The 17,477-nt window shown below is 39.8% G+C and overlaps 1 protein-coding gene across 2 annotated transcripts in view; it reads left to right on the top strand.

The window, feature by feature from the left end:
• IL1RAPL2 (interleukin 1 receptor accessory protein like 2) overlaps nucleotides 1–17,477 on the top strand; it is a 356,649-nt gene that overhangs the window by 324,274 nt on the left and 14,898 nt on the right. For both annotated transcript variants that reach the window (XM_050310575.1, XM_050310576.1), the window contains exons 7-9: nucleotides 3,921–4,050; nucleotides 10,368–10,513; nucleotides 15,572–15,715. In XM_050310575.1, the coding sequence (XP_050166532.1) occupies nucleotides 3,921–4,050; nucleotides 10,368–10,513; nucleotides 15,572–15,715 (420 nt within the window). The remainder of the gene's footprint in view (nucleotides 1–3,920; nucleotides 4,051–10,367; nucleotides 10,514–15,571; nucleotides 15,716–17,477) is intronic.

The raw sequence follows: 17,477 nt of genomic DNA, 5'->3' as shown, positions 1-17,477 counted from the left end.
CATCAAAGCCACAAAATACACCTGTTTGTGCAAAACAAGTGAAAAAGAACAAACAACCAATCTGCATTTTAAAAAATAAGTCCTGAAAAATACCTTGGCATAAGGCAGATGTTATGATCTGTGAAGAGCCTTTGTCTTCCACGCTGGTCAGTCATGTAGCCTTGGCATTTAAGTTTTTAAAAATCTTTCGAGTTTTTAAAGGACAGAAAAACTTTCAGGTATTTTGAGCTTCATTTACTCGATGATTGGAGCACATCTCATTTAAGAGAGACTGTACTGTAGGATTTGTGATTCTTTTTCAAAGCATGTTGGCCCTGCAGTAAGCACATTCAGAATCATTCCTGGCTAAATTATTTTGCAGACCCTTTTTCCATCCTTAGCCAGTACTTCTACAACCATCAGGCAGCTCTTTGGCTTGAGTAATTACATTTCTGTGGAATTCTCCTTGTCAGAAAAACAAGTTGTTGAGACGTGTGGTAGAGTTCACACAGATTTATTGTTAGAATGGGCAGGTGAAAATTGTACAGTAAGATTTAGTAATAAAAGTCATTCTTATTGCCAGCGGTTGTGTCTTATCAGCTGGGAGTTTGCAACAAGCCTGCCTGATTGACAGGGCAGGGAGAAAAGCTAAAGCAGAGACTTCTGCTGGAACCTGCAGCTTTAGTGTAACAAGGTGACCCCAGCAAAGCAGAAGACTCAGTGGTGTCTATAAACAAGCTTTTCTGCTTTATTCCCTTGTTTTTTCAAACACTTTTCTAACTGTTGATTCATTAGAAATCTCACTAATATTTTCTCTGTTTCTCAGCAAATTATTTTATTAAGTAAAAATGCATCTGAAATGTCTGATTTAAACAGAATCCATCTATAAATGAAAAAATAATAGGATACCCTTCATTCTAGGAGCTCTGATGTTGTTAATTGAGTGATGCAAGAGGAATATTTCTTAATAAGAACACTTAGTGGTAGAACTACTCAGGGTCGTGCAGAATAGCAGTAACAAGGTGCAAAAGTTTGGGCCTTACACAAGATGGATTGTTGGAGTGACAAATTGCCTGCTAGTTCCTTCTGCCTGGAGCTGTGACTCAGTGTGATACTGAAGCCAGCCCCAAAACCAGGACCTGCAAAAGGGCACTTTCCATGCTCAGTGCCTGTTTCTCCACGTATTCAAGGGTACATTTAGGAATCAGGGGAATCAGCCTCATTTTTAGGATCCCAGTAATTGGGGGGAAATGCAGTGAGACATACTGTGTTCTTTTATGGATGTTCCCTGAAAACCACTAGCAACAAGTTGCTGCTGTGGCTGTCTTAACATAGCAGGAGAGGGGAAACCTCCTTTACTTTCCTTATGGAGTCTCATCTGGGGAGGTAAAGCGCAAGAAAGAGCCAGTGTTACATTTCTGACTGTGTCCTGCTGCCAGAGTCACAAAGGAGTGATGAGAGTTATAAACCAGAAGCTGCTTCAGAGAGGTGCAGAAGAGCGAGCTGTCCTTACCAGCTTGAGAAGTGAGAGTTTGAGCTTGGATGGGACTTCAAAGTGTCATTAAGCCCCAAACTCTTTCCACCCCAGAACAGATCAGCTCAACCCAGGTGCACATCATTCTGCTACTGAGATATTAGTTATTCCGTGAGAAATACTTGCTTATGCCACCCTCTAGTCAGTGATGGGTTTGCAGATGAGATTAACTATGGGTTTTTTCAGGTGTGGCCAATCCAAGACTTTGAGCTGAAAATACAAATTCACTCCAGATTTTGCTGTTGATGGTACTAGTTCATTCTGCTGGTTTCCCTGGTGGCAAAGCTAGGGAATAGATCTGCCCAGGCATGTTCAGATCATGCAGGCTGTCACAGTAAAGACTCCTGATGCTTTATATTGGGTTTGTTTATTACAGAAGCTGTGTACCAACAGCTGGGTTTTTTAGATTTTCCTATTTGTGTAGAAAATTTTTTATTTCTTCAGACCAGGCATATTACCTCAGGATATTTACTCTGCATGTATAGAAATCTTAGGCCAACCTTGGAATATTCTCATTTCTCAGGGCTTGTTTTTAAGTAAAAATCTGCTAGTTTGAGAAAAAGCACGCTCTGTAATATATTTTGCCTGTAACACTCAGGGCCCAGCGTGGTGAGCCAGAAAAAGGGCAAATATTGTCAATGCTGATAGGCCACGTCTATCCTTTTCCTTTTACACATTGCTACAATGTCTTTTTCCATTAAAATCAAACATGGACTGAGCAGCCACATGCTAGGATTCACCAAATGGTATTTAAAAAGATGGGTATTGTCACTCTGAGGCAAGTGGCACCAAAGACCTCGCACCACACAGGCGTTCAGCACGTTTGGAGAAAGTGAGGTGAATGTATCCAGGGGCTCCAATTCTCCACTCCACCTGTGGAGGGCTGGGTGAGCTTGTAGTGGAATTAAAAGTCTACCTAGAAGTGCTTCTGAGTCTTCGTTAGGTAGAAGTTTGGATTTTTTTCCGATGGTGGCCAGTGTGGTGGGATGTGCAGATAACTGTGAATATCCACCCCTTCTTCCCTCTTGTATGTTTGCTCTGGTTGTATAATCTGTCAGCATCAGCACGTGTTCAGTGGCCAGCTGTGGTGCCAGAGTTCATCATGAATGTGGAGATAATTAAAGAGTCTGGAAAACATTTTCAGGATAAACACTTTCCATTTTTGTCTTTTGCTATTTGAGAAACAGAGACTCAAGTGCAGCCTTTAAATCTGTTCTTGCTGTATCCTAATGTTTCAAAAGGACTTGTAATTTTGGATCTTGACTTGGAAACAATTTAAAGGCGGCTGATTTTCCATGGCTGGGAGTGCTGTGCTTCCTGACTAATCAGGCTCTTTAGACATATCTTAAATTGGGCACTGAAATACTGGATAGACAAGAGCAAGCAGTTGACTTAGGGACAGCTCTGAGGGGGTTTAGGCAAAGACACTTTAACACACAGCTCTGATACGCTCTGAGTGTGCACACAGCAAGTTAACACTCCTGAGCAGACAAGAGGTACCTGATTAAGGCACAGTAAGTCAATCATTAGCCCGATGCTCAACCAAGTGATGTGCTCCAAATGCTTAACCCCTGTGAAAATTGTAGGCCTGTTATATTTCAGCATCAAGAGAGTCTCCTGCTGACACTGAGGATGGCTGACATAATAAAACCTTTCTTTCAAATACAATAAAATTCATTTGGGCTTTCCATTCTTGATCCAAGTCCTAGAAGGAGTCTCCACTGACATTAAATGTGGCCTGTCCTCCCATCTAAGTTGCTGATTCTACAGCTGCTCTGTAACCTCGACCCCCTGTGTGGGGTAAAATAGGCAGAGAAAAGTGGGTGCAGGAGTTCTATTTGCATACCAAGGGAATGGGCATTGTTTCATGAATTTCCTGTCTTGTTTGAGTTTTTGCTGGGGTTTTTTGTTAGGTTTTTTTTGTCTTCTGCAGGCAGACGACCATCTGTCCTGGCAGTGTAAGCACAGTCCTGGACTAACTAACACAGTTAGAGCTGTAGCCAAACTAAATCCCATCTAAATGCTGAACTCTCAAAGAGAAAAGAAATCTGATTAGTTTCCAAGTTTTAATTTCTTTCTTTTGGAAGTATTTTTGCAGAGCTGAAAGGAAGAGTTCTTTAGTCTGTTGCTTAAATCATCACCTTATGTTGCCACCACTTCCATACCTTCTCATTGTTCACAAAGTATCTTTCTGGGAAAAAAATAAATGATAGATAACCTTAGGGTTTCATTTCACAGCTATTTCCTGTAGATGGAAATCAACATCACTCTTTTTCCTATTTTATAGTTATTCCTTCTTTTTTTTTTCCTTCCAATTTTAAATGAGGAGGTTTATCTGAGGTATAATAATTCTTTCACCAGTAGCTATGACATAGTCTCTAACCTTCTCTCTTCTTTTTGTCCTCAGGAAATCCACTGACTGTGGCCTGCAAAGCTTTCTTTGGATTCAGTGGAGAATCAGGCCCTATGATCTACTGGATGAAAGGGGAGAAATTCATAGAAGAGTTAGAAGGTCACATTAGAGAAGGCGAAGTCAGGTACCTTTTAGATTATTTACTATTAAACTTATTGTATGTCCCAAAAGCCTGTTGAGTTTTCTTAACAGATTTTTAATTGAAAGTGAAAATTGTTTTCTGTCTAAGGAGTGATTAATGACTTGGAGCCAGGGCTGTGTGAGCTGCTTCCTCCCCTTTCTAAACTCTGAAGACACAGTAGCTATCCAAGTGCCTGAAAATCTGTTATCAAATTCCCCTGGTGGGTGGTAGCTGAAGTGTCTCTTGAGTGTTCCAGGGGTTGATTTTAGCCCTGCATGGAAATGGTGCTGCCCAGTGCAGCTGTCCCACGTGGCAGTCCTTGGCAAGATGACATTCATTTCAGCATCAGTGTTAATCTTGAAGATGAATGGTCTCCTGTCAAAGCCACCACACTTTTTCTCTTCTACTGCATGAGTTGTCTGTCTGTGATGCAGCTCTCGGTGTGCCTTAACCAGGACTTTCAAAGAGCAGCATTTGTTCCTCAAGGCTTAACACTTAAAGGAAGGAAAAGAAGTGGCTGTGCCCCATATCCAACTTGTGCTTGGCTTGTTCCTGATGCTGGTTATCATTTACTGTACCAGTTGTAAAGAAAACACTCACTTGTATCCCCATGGACTTCCATGGAATTAGCACTTAACAGCATCATCTTTTCTTCTTTAACAATTACCTGATAATTGCTCTATGAGCAAAGACTAAGCTGTGGTTAAACTATGGACAAGGGGATCCCAGCTCCTATAGACATGATGAATATAGATTATAAAGAAAGCCTAGGTCTTTTCACCTTCCACTGCACATTTTTTTTGGTCTCATATCTGAGCTGTTTGTTTCTTGTAAAGGTAATTTTGGAGAGCAGGCAGAGAGAGGTTCCTTGGCTTTATTACTTGATCAATAATTTGAAGTTCAGCCATTTAGCCACTGGTTATTAAGATATACTAAAATAACTGACCTAACATTGCACCTTAATTGCACACAGATGAAATTTATCTTACATTGCCAGTGTACAATCCTCTTTTGGGCTTCTGACCACAAAAAGCAATTATTGCAAACTTCTGCTATTGTAAGTAATCAGCACTTAATGACATTGTGTCCTCTCTGGTGTGGGTATATATATGAACAGAGTGATTTTGGTCATGTTCTTCCTCTGCATCAGAAGGACAATTTGAGTTTTGTATTTAAAGAGCATTCCAGCGTAAGCACAGTTCAAAACTTTTTCTTTTTGTGCGCTTGTTAGTGCAACTGAGTTTGAAAAAGCTGTTATTTGTCCTTCATTGTGCCATCTCATTACACATTCATGTTGCAAATTAATATGTGACAACTCCCTCTTCTCATTCCATTAAAATGCTTTAACTCAGTTTATAGACCCTGCACAATTCGGTGAATCTTCTCCTCAGCAAATCTACTTATCATGCACCTAATCCCCTGTGATCACAGCCAGCATTAAAAACAGCATTTACCAAAACCTACTGCATCATTACCAGCAGTGCCACAGTCCATCCCTTTTTTCATTTAGAAGTAGCTATGGCAACTGAAGTGGTAACTTTTTGCAGATGATTCTTTCGCAGTTAAGAGCTCTTGTTTACGTGTCCCATTACAGGTCTGCTGCTTCAGGGAAACTAAGCAGCACTAATGACTCTGACAGTGCTCTGAGCCAGCCCACGTCTCCCACCCAGTCATATTTATTGTTGTATTTAAAAAAAAATTGTCATGTATGTTTCAAATTTGATGAGCCACGTTGATCTTGCTGGTTAAATGCCTTTTCCATCAGTTTGCTTCTCTGTGGTGTTGTTACCAGCACGTTTCTGTTCGTGTTGAGAAATTAAAAGTAGTAGGGAATTGTTACAACCGGACCAAGATACTCCAGCTTTCCTTTGGAAAGCTTCTAACATTTTAACTCTGCATCCCCCATTTTAAATCAGTTCACAAACTCAGTAGCACTTTGAATTTTTGGTGCTGTCGTTACCCTGGCCTGTGCCCATCTGTTGTGTTGCTGAATTTTCTGTGTATGATGAGAGTTCAGGTTTGCAAATCAATGAAGTGTGGGAGCACAAACCCCCTATCCCCGGTTTGCATCCTCCAGTGTGCATGGTTAGCAGCCACTGCTGTTATGAAAGCACTGAAACAAGGTTGCACTTAACTTGAGCATTCCAGTTCAAATCAAACCCATGGAACTGGAGGTTTTTTTCTAACCACGGTTCACGGTGAGTAATATTTGTGTAGTTCTGGGCTTCTTATTATTTATTAGACCTTGTTCCAAAGCCTCATAATAAAAAGCCACTAATCAGCATTGCAGGACTCAGAGGCAATGACCCCCTCTCCAAGCTGCTTCCTTGTCTTCCCTTGAATTAAGATCCCCAGGTGTTAGACATGCGTGGGGGGAAAGGAGAAAGAGGCTTTGCTTGCCAGGTGGGTTTTTCACAGCGGTAATAAAAATGTCATGTAAATTGAACGAGGGCTATTAAAGAAGGAATCAGAGTCTTTAAGCCTGTCTTCAGAGCTGTCAGTTGTACCTAATTATCAAAGGAGCCCACAGCAAATTTCGACACCATCTCTGCTCTGGCAAAGTATTTTCAGGCATAAATCTTACTCTCTCAGCCACCTATGAGTTGCTTTTTTTTCTTCTTCAGGCAACACTGCCAAACAGTTTGCAGTTGCCTTATAATGCTCATCTTGTAAAGTATGTTTGTCCTTGTTTTTTCTGTCTTGTCCATTTTTAAAGTAGTAATAGTTTAACTCCTTCTAGAGGCATGAAAAGAGGTGAATGAAGACATTTTGAATGGCAGCTTTATTTCTTCAGATTAATTTATCACCCACAGAAGTCAACTGATGGTTATGAAATGCTCAGACAGGAAGAGGTTATGTGGCATTCTCTTTGGAGGGGGTGCTGAGGGCAGGAGACAGAATTCCCACCACTGCCTGGCCAGTGTGGGGGTTACTTGGCAGAGAAGAATGGAAATGACAGCCCTCTCCTGAAAAGCTTACACTACTCAAGTAGACAGTTTCTGGGCAAAGAATAAGAAACATGATGCAGGAAAGTGAGAGGAAAGATCACTGTGCCCTGTGGTCAGTTGAACTACTTTGCTTTGGAGAGGTACTTATGTACTCAGGGGTCTGTCCTTTCATCTAGAGCCTATTGTTAAGGAGCAGATGGAAGGCAGTAGAGCTCATAACCCTGTTCATTGTCCAGATCCTCAGCTATATAAGGAATGAAAATAATCTTTCTGCTAAGTCCCATCTCACGTGCAGGTTAGTAAAGGTTTGGAAATAATGCCTTGGTCTTGCACAGAGATCCAGGTGAGGCTTTCTTAGGGCCTTCCCGTCCTCGATCATACAAAGCCTAAAAAATTTTAGGGAAATATGGTCTCAAAGGAGAAGTATTTTAACTTCAGATTCAACTTAGTGCACACAGGCATTGGAAAAAGTATGACAAAAGATTTGAAAAATCCAAACTGCTGGATAATTTTCAAAGAAAACATTTATATTCTGAAATTAAACTTCTTTTTTTTTTTTTAGATTCATATTCTTAACTGAAAAATATTCACTAGACAAAATGTTGTGTTTCAGATCAAATAAAATGCTTCAGCTTGAAGAAAAAGAAGGCACTGAGTGTTGTTTTTACTTCACCCACCTTTTCTTTCTCTCTTTCCATCCTGTTTGTTGTGAGTTGTCAAGCACCATTGATTTAGCAATGTATTAAATGATGTAATTACTCTTACAGTTTGTTCAGCAAACCAGAAAAAGTGAGCTATTATTTTCTCAGCTTGTGAGAGCTGGTATGTGTTGACAGTGTTGCTTGGGTGAAGTTTCCCCCATCTCAGATAGGTATAGAGCTTCATCTTCTGGGTGTGCAGAAAATGCTGTTGCACCTCTAAGGTCTTACTTGATACTGTATTCCTTTTGTCAGCCAAAAATGTTGTGCTCAGTGTTCTCTGAACCAACTACAAAATGCAATTAATTAGAGGCTGTACATATATTGAAAAAATGTAGATGACCAACTGTGTATTTCTGGGCAATAATGAATTATTAGCTGTAGAGTACTGATTAAAAGAAAAGAGAAGAAAAACAAAAAAGCAGGAATGAAAGGTTTAACACCACCAAGAGCATTCTACGCTTTGCTGCCAGCATAAAGCTTAAATGTTTGTCAGCATTTTCATGATAGATCCTGTTCTAGAGAGATCCTGTTCTAAAGATTGCAGTTAGAAGTAAGATAAATTCTCAGTCCAAATGCATTTTTTTTTTTTTTTGTGAAAGCTCCTTTTTAACTGATCATGTATTATTTAAATTTAGGGTAAGGGTCAGTTATTTTAAATAAATATAATTTAGATATAATTCAAAATAATAGTTTCTTTTACTTTAATTGTAATCTGTTCGCAGTGTAAAATACCCTGATTATAGGATAAACACAAGACAATCAGAACACTGACAGAGTGCTCCAGATTAGTGTCCCAGATATCATCTCTGTTAAGGATTATATTGTTCCTTGCAGCAGGATTTGTAGGCCAAAATTTGTTTACCAGGCATATTGTTTACCAGCAGAGAAGAAAGACTTTCCTGAGTCTTTATATAGATAGCAGATTAATAGGTAGATGAGAATTGATTTATCTGACTCTCAATGATTTAGGCTGAGACTGTGAACAGACCAGGCTTTCTGAGGAGGTTTCTTTTCTGACCAGAAATGATGCAAATGCAACCTTTCTTCCATTATTTCACCACTTAGACTCTGGACCAGAAATTTAAAAACAAACAAACAAAACCAAACAAAACCACAAAACCCAAAAACAAACAAACATAATAAATTAGAGTTAATTTGCAAAAAAAAGATGAAATCTAAGTTTCCAAATGCAACACACACACACACCTGTTTTTAAACTAATGATTTTCCCCTTGCTTTTTTCCAAGTTACACAGCCACAGTGAAAGAGGCTGAATCGTTGTGGATGCTCTGGTACATCTTCTGAGTCCTGTCAGATCCCACATGCCTTTAGTGGCTAAGTGCTGTATAAAATCTTACTGTAAAGATGTGGTTTACAGCAGTCAGGATTGCATTTTTCATTGTCTAGTGCAATGCTCTCATACTTCTCTTCTGATTTATTTTCAAATTTGGAGTGTTATGTGAAATCACATACGTAAGAAAATGTGTGTGCGCATTGGAAACTCCAAAACAACTTTGGGTTATAATAGAGAAGTTTGGGGGTTGCTGTTTATTGACAAATGTTAAGGTCTCCAGCCGCAGTTTCTGTCCTTAGCAGGCAGCGCTCCCATTAGTTACTTCCTGCCCAGTTGCCTCCCTTTGGTCCCTGGAGAAAATATTTCATGTTTGGGGAACCGGGATTTTATTTGTACCTTTACCTCACAGTGCTATAAACAGTCTTTTCAGAGAAAAGACTCACTGAAGTGCAATGTGCAGTGGTGAATTCATCGGTGTCTGCGAGGGCACCCCACATTTTATGTTTACCCCCTTCACATTAGGCAGCAGTACCCAAACAGGATCAAATGAACCTGGTAGATTTTACTTGATGTTACATTTCCTTTATCAAAGGAGCAGCAACTTTTCCTTGAACAAGTGATAAGCCTTTTGAGAGAATAGGGTATTGTATTTTTAGACTTAATGTCAGCAGCAGAAAACACTTGAATTTACTTTGCATTCTTTTTAATGTTCACATGAGAACAATGAGATGAAAAGACTGTACCTCTGGCCTGAAAGTCTGCTAGAAGTTTCTATTCCCTTTGTAGTGATTTTGCATGTCTCCTCTGTCCTCTCGAAGGAGCAGAGAGCTCTTGTTCTTGACACTGCTCCCTTTTAAAGTCAGGATCTAGCCTCTGAAAACGGAGGAAAGTTCCAGAGAGTAGCACAGCTCCTTTTGTTTGGTTTCCAGACTGCATTAAAATGTATTACAATACCCAGCCTTTAAAATACTGCCTTGTAATTTGTTCAGTGATGGCTTAGTAGCACATATTTGCTTCTGGAAAATGGATATTTACTGCTTCTTTAAAAAGAAGCATTGTTTTTAGCATTTAATTCTGATGAAGCCAATGTAAACAAGCCACATGCAACCATTGCACTCATGGCCACTCTTCCTTCACTTGGTTTAGCTCCTCACTAGACATGGAAGGAGAAAAAGGCTTTTGGTGATCATGAAAGATGCTTCTGAGAAGTCTTTCAGGCAACATGAGTCTCCTTCTAAATCCTTCTCCCAGAGTGAAGGAGGCCAAGGGACACTATCTATCTTGTGCTGAGAAATCATGGTTCTTTTGGGAGTCTTCCACCCTATAGCAAAGCCTGTATCCTTCCAGCTATAGCAAAGCCTGTATCCTTCCTTTCAGACTCCTCAGAGAACACCTGGGAGAAAAAGAAGTGGAGTTGATGTTGATCTTTGATGCTGTAGAGGAGGCAGACCTGGCTAATTACACCTGTCACGTGGAAAACAGAAATGGACGGAAACACGCCAGTGTCCTTCTGCGCAAGAAAGGTAATTCTCTGCATTTCACTGTCTGTGCTCTTGCCTTTCGCAGCAGCAACAGGTCAGCCAGAGGTCCTGCTGACCTCTCTGAGCCAGGCTGGACTCCTGTGTGCCTGCTTGGAGCTGAAGCAGGCTTGTGTACAGCTTCAGTTTACCATTTGTGGGGAAAAAAAAATCATTAATTGTTCTTTAGTGTCTGGCAATTCAGCCTTGCAGGTGATGCACTTGCTTGGAATACAGTCACCCACAAAACACCAACATGATCAGTGGAAGTATTTTGGTGTAAACAACCTTTGAATTTGACCCAGAGTTGACTGACTAGGCCAGAGTTAATTTTGTGATGGAGTTAAAATGTGGATTTCTTAGAACAGGTACCTTGGCAGTGAGGTCAGATGTTCTCATATTTCTCCACTTCCTGGCTTTGTGTTTTAAATTGAAAACTTCAAAGTGTCGCCATGCATTTAGATTTCTAACTGCATTGAGAATGAAAACATGGCAATGGGAGCTACAAATTGATGGAGAATTACCCCATCGTGGTTGTCTTGCTTGATACTGCTCCTGAATTGGGAAGACCACTGCAGACAAGATGGATTTGAATGTGCCAAATTAAAAAGTGCTACTGTGTGCTGCTGTTTGTAGAAGTCATTATCATAAGGAGTTTAAGAGTTCCTCATTACAGTTCTTATGCTGTTTGTTCAAGCACCTCCCCTATCCATAAGTAGGGTGGTATTTAAATTTGACAGTGATCTCTCTAAGATACAGTATATTAGTTTGCAGATGAAACCAAGTTGGGCAAGAATGTTGATCAAGCAGATCATTTTGATCTCTACTACACACATACATACATACAAGAGGGTAGGAAGGCTCTGCAGAGGGATCTGGACAGGCTGGATCAGTGGGATGAGGGCAATTATATGAGGTTCAACAAGGCAAAGTTGCCCTTGGGTCACAACAACCTCCCTGCAGCGCTGCAGGCTGGGGCAGAGTAACTGGAAAGCTGCCTGGGGAAAAAGGACCTGGGAGAGCAGGAGCTGCCATCCCTGAAGGGATTTCAAAGTCATGTAGATGTGGCACTCAGGGACATGGTTTAGTGGTGGGCTTGGCAGTGCTGGGCTAACAGCTGGACTCAATCATCTTAGAGGTCTTTTCCAACTAAAACGATTCTATGATTCTATGATCTAAAGTGACAGGTTGTCACAACTTTATTTAAGGAATCTGGTCATCATGATGAAGGATTAGCCTCTTTAGTGCAAAAAGTATTCTACCTTTCCTTCTACTGAACCTCATAAATATACAACTGATAGTAAGTGTATCTATGTTGGCACTGTTAAATGTTCTGCTGTGTGCATATATTAGAATAACAAGCTAGGTTTATTTATAACAAAAAAATGCAGATATTTCAGAGCTCTGCTGAAATTATGGAAGAAGCACTGCTGAATACAGAATTTGGAGGTGGAAAGGATCACTTTGCAGCTACTATTTCATTTCACTCTGCACTGTGGCTGTAAAAAACTTATATTCCCCTCAGGCATTCTCAATAGTTGATTTTCAAGCTATTAAAGTGTCATTTAAAATAACCACTGTATTTTACTGTGTCCTTTGACTGCCTGTCCCATTGTCCTGTTTCTTATTTATTAAGTTCTTACAAATACTTGACCAAACTTTTCCTTTCTGAAACTTGATTTAATTACTTCTTATCCTAGCTTTCTCCAACTTGGATTTGACTGTATTCATGAGCCAGGAAATACTACTGTACTTACTGACCTGGGACAAGATTTAGGGCAGGACTGGTAGAAAGCTGTTGACCAACACTCCTTCTGTATATCAAAGAAAGGACCATGGATTTCTATTGCAATGTGCTGCAGCTTTCCAGGTGCTGAGGCAAAGCAGCAGCAGCACAGATCTCTCAGCCAGAGAAATCCCCCTCCCTCCAAAGTCTTACCTGTTAAGAGCTGCATTATCTGTGTTTGACAAGAGGCATTTTAGCTCTGTTTTGTCTCCAGGCTGACACAGTGGTGTGGGTTAAACCTGCCCTCTCCTCAAAAGTGTGATTGCAGCATGTCAGGTCTACAAAAGGTGGCATTTATTGTGAGTCCTGCTAAACTAGGAAGGCTTTTTTAAAAAAACAGGAATAAACCCCAAATCCAAGTTGTAGATTAGTATAGGAGTTTCTATAGTTCTTGTTTTGTCATCAGATGGTTATTTTTAACACATACTTTGCTTCAAAAAAGAAACATTTACTGTTCAGGTATTTAAGGTAAAATATATTGAAGTCTTTTGCTGCATTAGTGGTATGGTCCTCACGAATCTTCAGGAGAATACAGGAGTGCTGTCTGCACAGCACCAGCGTACCAATAGCCCCAGAGCACCTTTCATCATTTATGATTATTGTCATTGGGCTTTTTTGATTGAAAAAGAACCAAATCCAGTTATAAACAGCCGAAGTTACCAATGCACAGACAGAATCAGTCATGCTTCTGAGACCCAAATACCACTGTCTGCTGTCACATTCTTGATTACTGACTTAATTCAGGACTGCATTGTTACTTCTTTCTAGTAGTTCAGAAATAAGTTCTGAGCAATCCCGGGTTTGGGTTTGTTTGTTTTTTCTTTTTCTCTATGCTGTCCTAGCATATTTGGTGCTCAAATTACATGGAAACGCAATATACACCCACTTATCCTTTAGTTGTGGGAATAGTTCAGGATTCCCTTCAAAAGAATTATAAAACAGTCCAGTATTTTAGTGGTTGAAGTCTGTATAGTCTATAATATAACTGTCCTGGAAGATGAAAAGTTTGTCAGGAACTCCAGAATAAAATCAAGCCATGCTTTTAGTGGAAAGAAGCAGTGAATTGAGATAAAAGTAAATATTATGACTTTTGTTCAAGATTTATTTCAAGGAGCCTGCCTTTAATCAAGACATACAGGGAACTAATTTTGGGGGTTTTTTGATACTGATGTAATAGTAAATTATGAGGAACTTCTAAAATATATTTGTCTCTCATTTATTGGGTGTTTAGGAGACTTCTACTATTTTCAAGACCATAATCCTCTGTAATATGTTGTGGGAAGATCCTTCTACATTATTGTCCAGAATATTATTATTTGCTATTTTTTACAGTCACTGTTATAGCACAAAGGTCAGATTCACCTCCTTTCCTAATGTTGGAAATGCAGCCTTCCTTACTGACCTCAGTGAGGACCATTTGAGGAGGAAAGAATTAATCAGAGGCTGAGACTAAGCTACAGTAGGCAAGAAAACTGCACGTTCTGGGTTTTCTCTTTGTCTCCACCTTGGAATGGAATTAAGGAGCTCAAAAACCTTGTTTTCTGCCTCCTTATGTCTCGATTCTAAGAGAGTTTATGGGGCAGAAGGACAACTGCAGGATGTGCGAAAGCAGATCAGTTTTGCCTTTTGAGCTGGATTCTGTGGTTTTGCTTAATACCCTGCTGTTCCCCCCCAAAAGTGGACACAAGTCTGAGCTCTTGTGTGGGCTGTAAGGCTCAGCATTTCCTCTCCTTCCAAGCTGGCAGCTTTGCCATCATCTCAGTTTCCTAGCAAAGAAGATTCAGTGCAACAAAAAAATATTTTTTCCCCAAAAAGTGACTTTAACCAACTCTGTTCTCCATTTGCCCAGATTTATCCCCAGAGCATATGCTAAGCTTTATCATGCAGTGTAATAAAAGTCCCATGAATTCCCTGTGTTCTCACAGAGATTAAATAGCTATTATAATAGACTTTTTCCATCTATTAGTCCATGACTTCTTGCCAGCCAGACATCAGAGATACTGTAAACTGGGAATAGCTTGACATCTGATGTTAATTATTGAAATACAAGGCTTGGTGAGGCAAGAATAACCCCAAAAGATACACAACTAATTTGCTTTTTATCTCGAAAATGACACAAATGACATAGGAGTAATTTTTTCTGACCTAAGTTTTAGAAGCGTGAAGATCACAAAAACTTTGTCTCGCCTGTATTAGTTTTGCAACTTCTCATTGTATTTATCACAGCAGCAAACATCTTCGTGACGTCTTATCTGAACTAATATAGAATGCTCCAGTCAAATTGTCATCCTCTGTCTTTTATGTCTAAATAATATGCCAGGCAGTGTTAGGAGCGATATTACATTCAGAGGACATTTCAGGCTAAAAAGCAATGCTGTTCAAGTTAATGTCTTGCATCAAATGGAGCTCTGAACTGGTAATCAAGGGGGTTTTATCCCATTCTGTCATTGGTTTGCTGAGTGACCTTGAACATGTTGCTTCTCTTTTCTGTGCCTCTGTTTCCCCAGCTATAAAAGTTGGATCACTGTGTTTGGATGAATCTGTGAATTATTGCTTGTGATGCTCCCTAATAAAAGCATCCCAGTAGGAAATTTGAACTAGCACTAGTTCCCATTAAAGTAGAATGTGTACTCTACAAGCATGTGAGAACTTTGTTAGCAGCCATCACAATTCAAACCAAGAGGCTCTTAGCAGCCTGATGTGTGCTCCTGGCTTCTCATGTTATCTTGGGCTTTCTGGATGCTCCATTCATTTTCCAGTGATCCAACTGAAGCCTCGACTTGGCAGCTCCCATCATCTTATCCACAGGCTTCACAAATATAAAACCAAAGTTGTTTCATTTGGGAATGGGGGACTAGAGCCTCCCCAGTGAGGTACAGTATGTCTGGTTCTATATTCCATATATATAGAATGTGTCTATTCTCCCATGCTGCATACAGCATTTGATGCACTCTGCCAATTTAGAAGTTTCAAACTCCACCAGCTCATTAAAAGTTGATTAATCCTCTGTGTAAAAGCACTACATAATTCCCATATAGGAGAATTACATATATAGCCTTGAATGCATTCTGGATTTCAGATGATGATTTCAGGTGGGTGGTAGATGGAGTAAATGAGTAAAGTTAAGTAATAGGTAATGAACAAAAACATTAGGCATTCCTAATGTTACAGTGGTTATAACTGGAAGCTGCACAATTTTATATGGAATTGTACAATGGATTAGAGAAAATAAAGCTAAGAAAGATTATAACCTTGTTGTCTTTCCTTGCTAATTTTAGATTTGATCTACAAAATAGAGCTTGCTGGAGGACTGGGAGCCATCCTTCTTCTGCTTATTTTGCTCGTGACCATCTATAAGTGCTACAACATAGAGTTAATGCTGTTCTACAGACAGAACTTTGGAGGAGATGAAGCAGCTGATGGTAAGCAGTTGCACAGGAAACTCAATATATGCAGTGGAAATATTTCAGAGACCCAAAGTGGCAAAGCTTCCAGATTGAAATGGATTGCAAGAGATACCTGCTTTTAGTTTAAGTTCAAACTACTAATCATCCAATGGTGTAAAGCCCTAAGACTTTCTCCCAAAGCCCCCTGAAATCAATGAAACTTTTCACAGAAATATCACTGGGCCATGCTCTAAGCAAGTGGGAGTCTGAAGAATTGTTCATGAGTCTGTTATAGAAAATTCAGCGTCATTTGTGAAGTCATTCCTCAAGGGAACTCTTTGTATTCATGTGTCCAGTGCCATATATGCCCTGTCCTGAGGTCTGTGCTGTAGATGGGCAGCCCTTTGACCAGGTATTCTTCATTAAACATTTTCATTGAATTCCCATCAGGCTGCCAATGACCTGCTCTGACTAGTGAGAGGTGATTGTTATCAAGGCTAACTAGTTACCTCAGTTAATTGGGAGCTTGTAAACAACTTAGTGGAAATGTAAGGCTTCCCTGGGGAGTATGTTTGGGAATAAACTAGGCTGTTTTCCATTTTTATTCCCTCACCTTCCCTCTCGCTAACCTATATTCTGTTTGGGGCCTAAAGCTAAAGTTGTATTTTTAAATTGCAGCTTTAATTCTCTGAATTAATTTAATTCTCTGAATTCTATTCTGAATATAGAACATTGCTGCTCCTGTGAAGCTGGAGTAAGCCCTGTAAACTGAATCCAAATATTTCCAATTAAATCCTATTATTATGTTCTTAACACTTATAATTAATATGTTATTAATATGCATCTAAGTAGTATCTGCTAAAGATCTGAAGTACAGTGTTGAATACAGGCATTTGCCATAGTCCACTGCAACACTTAACGAGCCACAGAGGCACTCTGGAATGCTACATCTAGAAACTATAATGTCTTTGAAAAAAAGAGCAGGGAACACATTTTCCGTGCTGCCAAAACAATGTGTAGTTGCATAGCCATGTTCCTTTCTGCAGTTAGTGTTACTGTTATCACAGTAATAAATGTTTCACACTGGGTAGATGTGGTGTGAAAATGTTCCACTACAATGAAATCCGTGGGCGTTTTGGGGAATGGACGGAATGACATCTAGGGGATTTTAGAACAAGGAACGATAAATAGCAGGAATAGAGGTCAGGAAAGCGGCTCTTTCGCAATCTTCGTGTGTGAGTGGCAAAACCTGAAATGATGGTTTTTTCATGCTATACGATCCTGCACAGTATTTATGCTGGTACCTAGGAGAAAGTAAAGGGTGGGATTATTTGGGAAGTACTTTACCTCTAACACTTTAGGATTACAGCAGCATGACTTCCCTGGTCCACACCAACAAAAAGTGGTAACTTCCTCTAGCCTTCTTTGAATCATTTATCTTGTGTTTTCAGCGTGAAGCTGCTGCATTTTTATTCATGCAACTTTTTGGGTTTGATCGCTTTTTAATTTATGAAACAGTATTGTTTTCTGGTTGTTTAGAGGAAACCCCATGAGTACATAGGGTATTTTATGTGCGTGTTAATTCTGAAAACAATGTTTTATTTTTCCAGTGCATGATTATAGACCTACTGGAGCTTTGTGTCACATTCTGATCCTGCAGAATAAAAGATGGAAGAAGAATGTTACTGAAGTGTGGGGATGTTTCTGCTAATGCAGGCTGTAGTGGGCGTATACAGAGCTCCCATGAGCAGTCAGCTGTATTGGTGCAATTGCAGGGTCATTTTCCATTTATACATGT

Source organism: Myiozetetes cayanensis, unplaced genomic scaffold, assembly GCF_022539395.1.
Source record: "Myiozetetes cayanensis isolate MyiCay16 unplaced genomic scaffold, myiCay2020 scf15, whole genome shotgun sequence".
NCBI lineage: Eukaryota > Metazoa > Chordata > Aves > Passeriformes > Tyrannidae > Myiozetetes > Myiozetetes cayanensis.
Note: the sequence above shows the minus strand (reverse complement) of the source record. Positions and strands in the feature narration are given on the sequence as shown.